The 6584-nt window shown below is 57.0% G+C and overlaps 1 protein-coding gene across 1 annotated transcript in view; it reads left to right on the top strand.

Annotated features, from left to right (window-relative positions):
• Nucleotides 1-670: 670 nt before the first annotated feature.
• LOC144674635 (large neutral amino acids transporter small subunit 2-like) overlaps nt 671-6584 on the top strand; it is a gene marked incomplete at its 3' end in the record, with an annotated part of 42952 nt that continues 37038 nt past the window's right edge. Inside the window, exon 1 of the mRNA XM_078535894.1 lies at nt 671-902. Coding sequence (XP_078392020.1) covers nt 767-902 — 136 coding nt within the window. The remainder of the gene's footprint in view (nt 903-6584) is intronic.

Here is a 6584-nt window from a genome sequence, read left to right as displayed (position 1 = left end):
CTGCAACTTAGGACCAGGGAGATAAAAAAAACCATTTGCAAGGGGTCGGGTTGAGGGTCTCTGACTGCTCAGTGATCTGTCCCCCACCCCAGGAGAGAGTCCACCACCCACCCACCCTCACCCTCACTCACTCACTCACACTCTCTGCAGCTTTCGACTTGTCAAAATTCATTAATGCATTTAATAATCAAGAGAGGAGTTGGGGGAAAAGCTTGATAAGTCTTACCCCTTTTTTATTTTATTTATTTTTTTGCTTTTCTGATTCATGTTTTGTCTTTTCTTAAACAAAAACCCCCCCATCCCTTCCCTTCCCTCCCTCTCCCTCCCTCTCACCCCCTCCAACAAAAATGTCTGATTTTACATCAATGCTCACCTTTTCTTAAAAGTTAAGGTGTGGAGCAATATATTTTTTCATCTGAGTGGATCTTTATTTTTTATTCCCCCCCCCCCCTTGAGAATTGGATCAACCTGCTCGCCAGGCAGAAATTGACAAGTGATTTATGTTTATTTTAGTATCCAATTCATTTGTTCTCTGCCTTTTCCTTTGATTTTTTTTTACCCCCCCCAACCCCTTTACTTACTACCCCCACCACCAACCCCCAAAAAATTATAGCACACAAAGGTTGTTATTCCTGCTGCTTTGATCGCCTGGTTCCTTTCCTTCCCCTGACTCACACTCACACTCTCTCTCTCTGACACACCGTTTCTGACCTAAAGAAATCTATTGCTTCTCCTTCCAAGAGGACTCAGCAGAGAACCTGAGACTATGGCTGAGGGCAGTCGGCTGAGGAGTCCGACCTCCGGCAGCAAGAGCGGAGAGTCCCCCAGCAACACGGAGGCCGAGCATGGGGTCTCGCTGAAGAAGGAGATCGGTCTGGTCAGCGCCTGTGGGATCATCGTTGGTGAGTGACCAACTCCATTTCCCCCACCTCCCCATCTGTCAGGCTCTGTATCCATTTCATTCCCCCTCCACCCTCCCTTTCCCCATTCTACCACTATATGGGTTTCCACCTCCCCGGGTAACGTCCCCTCGCCTTACCACCAGGGGAGCGAGTTCCTGGATATTCGGCCACGGGGGGCGTCATAGCCCAGACTCCTAGCCCGCACCGGACTCCCCTTTCTCCTTCTCACTCTCCCTTTCTCTCTGTCTCTCTGCCTCCTGGATGATGATCAGGCAGGATGAAGGAACCTTTTGCAGCTGGTCTCCAGCCCCCAGCTCCACCAAATTTAGCCCATTGGGATTGTGTACAGTGGGAGTGAATGGGAAGGGGTTTGGGTCCGTTGGGATTGTGTACAGTGGTAGTGAATGGGAAGGGGTTTGGGTCCGTTGGGATTGTGTACAGTGGGAGTGAACGGGAAGGGGTTTGGGTCCATTGGGATTGTGTACAGTGGGAGTGAATGGGAAGGGGTTTGGATCCGTTGGGATTATGTACAGTGGGAGTGAATGGGAAGGGGTTTGGGTTCATTAGGATTGTGTACAGTGTGAGTGAATGGGAAGGGGTTCGGGTCCATTGGGATTGTGTACAGTGGGAGTGAACGGGAAGGAGTTTGGGTCCATTGGGATTGAGTACAGTGGGAGTGAATGGGAAGAGGTTTGGGTCCATTGGGATTGTGTAAAGTGGGAATGAACGGGAAGGGGTTTGGGTCCATTGGGATTGTGTACAGTGGGAGTGAACGGGAAGGGGTTTGGATCCGTTGGGATTGTGCACAGTGGGAGTGAACGGGAAGGGGTTTGGATCCGTTGGGATTGTGTACAGTGGGAGTGAATGGGAAGGGGTTTGGGTTCATTAGGATTGTGTACAGTGGGAGTGAATGGGAAGGGGTTCGGGTCCATTCGGATTGTGTACAGTGGGAGTGAACGGGAAGGGGTTTGGGTGCATTGGGATTGTGTACAGTGGGAGTGAACGGGAAGGGTTTGGGTCCATTGGGATTGAGTACAGTGGGAGTAAATGGGAAGGGGTTTGGGTCCATTGGGATTGTGTACAGTGGGAGTGAATGGAAAGGGGTTTGGGTCCATTGGGATTGTGTACAGTGGGAGTGAATGGGAAGGGGTTGGGGTCCATTGGGACTGTGTACAGTGGGAGTGAATGGGAAGGGGTTGGGGTCCATTGGGATTGTGTACAGTGGGAGTGAACGGGAAGGGTTTCGGGTCCATTGGGATTGTGTACAGTGGGAGTGAACGGGATGGGGTTTGGATCCATTGGGATTGTGTACAATGGGAGTGAATGGGAAGGGGTTTGGGTCTATTGGGATTGTGTACATCACTGGATGTACGTGGTCGCACAAGGAGAGAGGGAAGGGCTTGCCTGCGTAAAACATAAAGCAACCCTCACCAGCTTGCGTGAAAGGCATCCCCCCCGGGTCACGGGCAGTTCACATGTCTCATGTCTTGGCTTGTGGAGCGTGAGCCTCTCGATCCCATCACCTCCACCCTAACAGGGCGTGGCTGGCCGGGCCCCTCGTTAACCCTTCGCTGGCACTGCCGCTGCTTGGCGGACCTCCTCCCCCACCCCGAACACTGTCCCGAGTCAGCTGACCTCAGCTGGAGCACGCAGCGGTGTGGGTGTGTTGGCGGAGGCGCGTTCCCGGGAACCGGGAAAAGAAACCCTGTCAGATGAGACAGGGCGACAGGTCAACAGGTTCACAGGGGTCCGCAGAGGTCTTAAAGGAGACGTTAGGAAGAGGGCGGGGTTGGCCGGCCAGAACGGTGACAGCCGGGACGGGTCGCTTCAGCCGAACCGGCGCGTTTGGTGCATGCTGGGAAATTGCGCCAACCCGGCCGCGTTGTCTTTTTATTAAAAAGAAAGCAGCCCAAAGCCGTGGATTTGCGAGAGTGGCAACTCTGGGTGGAGGGAACCAAAAGTAACTTGCGTTTCTATGGCACCCTCTCGGGTCATAAAACACCCCCCCGGGGGCGCCACGCAGGGGCGACGATCAAACGAACCCTGACACCAAGCCAGACAAAGAGGCACGAGGTCAAGTGGGTCAAAAGCTCGGTCAAATGGGTTGGCTTCAAAGAGCATCATAAAAGAGGAGAGAGAGACAGAGACAGAGAGAGAGAGAGAGACAGACAGACAGACAGACACACAGAGAGTGAGAGAGAGACGCACAGAGAGTGAGAGAGAGACACACACAGAGTGAGAGAGAGACACACAGAGAGTCAGAGAGAGACACAGAGAGAGAGACAGAGAGAGACACAGAGAGAGAGAGAGAGAGACACAGAGAGAGAGAGAGAGAGAGACACAGAGAGAGAGAGAGAGAGAGACACAGAGAGAGACAGAGAGAGAGAGAGACAGAAAGAGAGACACAGAGAGGGAGACACACACAGAGAGAGAGAGAGACAGAGAGAGAGAGAGAGACACAGAGAGACACAGAGAGAGACACAGAGAGAGAGGGACACAGGGAGGGACACAGAGAGAGACAGAGACACAGAGAGAGAGAGGGACACAGAGAGAGACAGAGAGAGAGAGAGACACAGAGAGAGACAGAGACAGAGAGAGAGAGAGACACACACAGAGGGAGAGAGACACACAGAGAGAGAGAGAGACAGAGAGAGGAGTGGAGAGGTTTAGGGAGGGAATTCCAGAGCTCGAGGGCCCGGGCGGCTGAAGGCACGGCCGCCAACAGAGGAGCGATTCAAATCGGGGTGGGGGGGGGTTGGGAAACGCTCGAGAGGCCGGACTCGGAGCAGCGCGGAGATCTCGGAGAGTCGTGGGGGCTGGGGAAGCTTACAGAGAGAGGGAGGGGAGGGAGGTTGGGAGAGGCCGTGGAGGGATTGGAAAACGAGGGCGAGAATTTGGAAACCGAGGGTGTCGCTTGACCGGGAGCCGGTGTGGGTCAGCGGGCGCGGGGTGGCCGCGAGGGAACCAGGTGGCGGCGCGGGTCAGGACGCGGCGTTGCGGGGCAGGCAAGCGGAGTTTCGGACGGGGCTGGAGTGCGCGGAGGGCGGGAACGCGGGGAGAGCAGCCAGGAGCAGGTCGGGAATGGGCGACGAAGGGGGGGGCGGGCGAGGGTTTCGGCGGCCGACGAGCTGAGGCCGGGGCGGAGTCGGGCGACGTTATGGAGGTGGCGATGTGCGGTCTCGGTGATGGAAAGGCGGCGGGGTGGGGGTTGGGGAGGTGGAAAAGCGGCGGGGGCCGGGAGGGGTGAGGGTGAGGTGAGGGAGGAGGGCGGTGGGTTGTCTCATGACCTGGTGGAGTTTTTAGGAACTGCCTGCTTAAAACCTAAGACAATCCTCGTCAGCTCACGTGAAAGGCATCTCCCCCGGCCCCCCGGGGTTGGGTGGGGGGTCACGGGCAGTTCGCATGTTTCATATCTTGGCTTGCGGAACGTGAGCCTCTCCCTGTTCGATGCCATCGCCTCCATCCTAAAAGGAGGCGGCTGCCCGGGCCCCTCCTTAACCCTTCGCTGGCACTGCTGCCTCTTGGCGGACCTCCTCCCCAACCCAACTCCCCCCACCCGAACACTGTCCTGAGCTAGCTGACCTCAGCTGGAGGGCGTAGTGCGTTGGTGGAGAAGGAGGGAGGGGGAGCGATGTTAGAATTAGCCTCAGGACCCCTCCTGAGTTAGGGAGGGAGGGAAGCCGGCTAAGTTACTTGCTGCTGGTTGCTGTGCAGTGACTGCTACTAGATTGTGTGTCTGTGAGTGTCAGTGTCAGTGCCTATGTCAGTGTCTGTCTGTCTGTGCCTGTGCGTCTGCCTGTGTGTGTCTGTCTGTGTGTGTATGTGTGTCTGCCTGTGTGTGTGTGTCAGTGCCTGTGTGTCAGTGTCTGTGTGTGTGGCCCAGCAATGTGTAAGCCCCAAAGCGAGCCCTCAGATGAGGAGATGGGGGATAGAGGGAGAGGGAAGTGAGATCAGTACTCTGCAGAGCACCTGGCGCTGGGTGAAGGGGCTGGGGGGAGGGAGGGCGCTGGGTGAAGGGGTTGGGGGGAGGGAGGGGGCTGGGGGGAGGGGCTGGAGGGAGGGGGCTGGGGGGCTGGGCAAAGGGGCTGGTGGAGTTGGCGGGGGAGGGGCCTGTGGAGGTGGGGTGTTGGGTGTGGGGGGTGGAGCCTGTGGAGTTAGGGTGGGGTGTTGGGTGTGGGGTGGGGTGTTGGGTGTGGGGTCTGGTGTTGGGTGTGGGGTCTGGTGTTGGGTGTGGGGTCTGGTGTTGGGTGTGGGGTCTGGTGTTGGGTGTGGGGTCTGGTGTTGGGTGTGGGGTCTGGTGTTGGGTGTGGGGTCTGGTGTTGGGTGTGGGGTCTGGTGTTGGGTGTGTGACCTGGTGTTGGGTGTGTGGTGTTGGGTGGGGTGTGGGGTGTGGGGTGTGGGGTGTGGGGTGTTGGGTGTGGGGTGTTGGGTTGGGGGTGTGGGGTCTGGTGTTGGGTGTGGAGTGTTGGGTGGGTTGTTGGGTGTTGGGTTGGGTGTGGTGTTGGGTTGGGTGTTGGGTGGGGTGTTGGGTGTGTGGTGTTGGGTTGGGTGTGGTGTGGGGTGTTGGGTGTGGGGTCTGGTGTTGGGTGGGGTGTTGGGTGGGGTGTTGGGTGGGGTGTTGGGTGTTGGGTGTGGTGTTGAGTGCGGGGTGTTGGATGGGGATTTGGTGTTGGGTGTGTGGTGTTGGGTGGGGTGTTGGGTGTGGGTTTGGGGTGTTGGGTGGTGGGGGTCTCTTTGTCACGCTCCTCCCTGTGCCGTCGAACGCTACGTTGTCAGTGAGCCGGGAACCACTAGATATAGACTGTGAACGACGGCCCAACAGCTGCTGATCCTGGTGGCAACCCGCACACCCTGCTGACCTGAAAATGTCCGGCATTTTATCCCTCCCCTCCCCTCTCTTCTCCCCCCTTCGTCGACCACTCCTCTGCCCGTGCGAGTCCCTCGCCTCCAACCCCTGGCGCCCCATTGATTTTGACCAATAGCCTCTCGGGCGGCGCCTTCCCGAATAGTTCTTGAAACCAACTGCGCCACCTGTTTTCCCCCCCTCCTCCTCCTCCAGCTCTGCCTGCACCCCCCTCCAGAAAAAAAACCTATTGAAAATGCCCGACATCGTTCCCCCCACCACCCCACCCCCACTTCATAAATCCTGCCCGCCCCTCGTGATTGTCCCAGGTGCGCTGTCACCACGTCTCCTAAGATGAGATTTGAACCCTTTCCCTACGACTGACACCAATCGGGTCAACCGGCCTATTTCCCGCCTCCCCCCCCCCCCTGCTCCTTTCTCCCCTCTTGGATGTCGGGTTTGCTTGCCACCTTCCAGCCCGCACCGGGACCGTGCCAGCTTCTAGAAAATTCTGGGAGATTAAAACCAGGCGCAAACGCTGCCTCTGCAGCCTCCTCTTAAACCCCAAACTGGAGGGGCCCTCCTCGTATCCTGGGTGGCGGGGAAGGTGGGGGGGTGGAATTTGTCGACTTTAATCCCACGGATCTTTCCGGCACTGTGCCTTTTAGGCTCTCGATTGTGGCTTCCCACTAATCCCCAGAGTGTTTTTTGCGCGTCTTTGACCGTGTAGACAGGCAGACAGACAGACAGACAGACGCACAGTATTTGTTTAGTCTCCGGCACTTCCTCGTTTCCCGTTTATAACTTCTCCTGACCCTGTCCCTGAGGGGCCCACAGTT

This window comes from Cetorhinus maximus, unplaced genomic scaffold (assembly GCF_964194155.1).
Source record: "Cetorhinus maximus unplaced genomic scaffold, sCetMax3.hap1.1 HAP1_SCAFFOLD_731, whole genome shotgun sequence".
Taxonomy (NCBI): domain Eukaryota; kingdom Metazoa; phylum Chordata; class Chondrichthyes; order Lamniformes; family Cetorhinidae; genus Cetorhinus; species Cetorhinus maximus.
The sequence above is the reverse complement of the archived record's forward strand: the minus strand, read 5'-3'. Positions and strand labels throughout refer to the sequence as shown.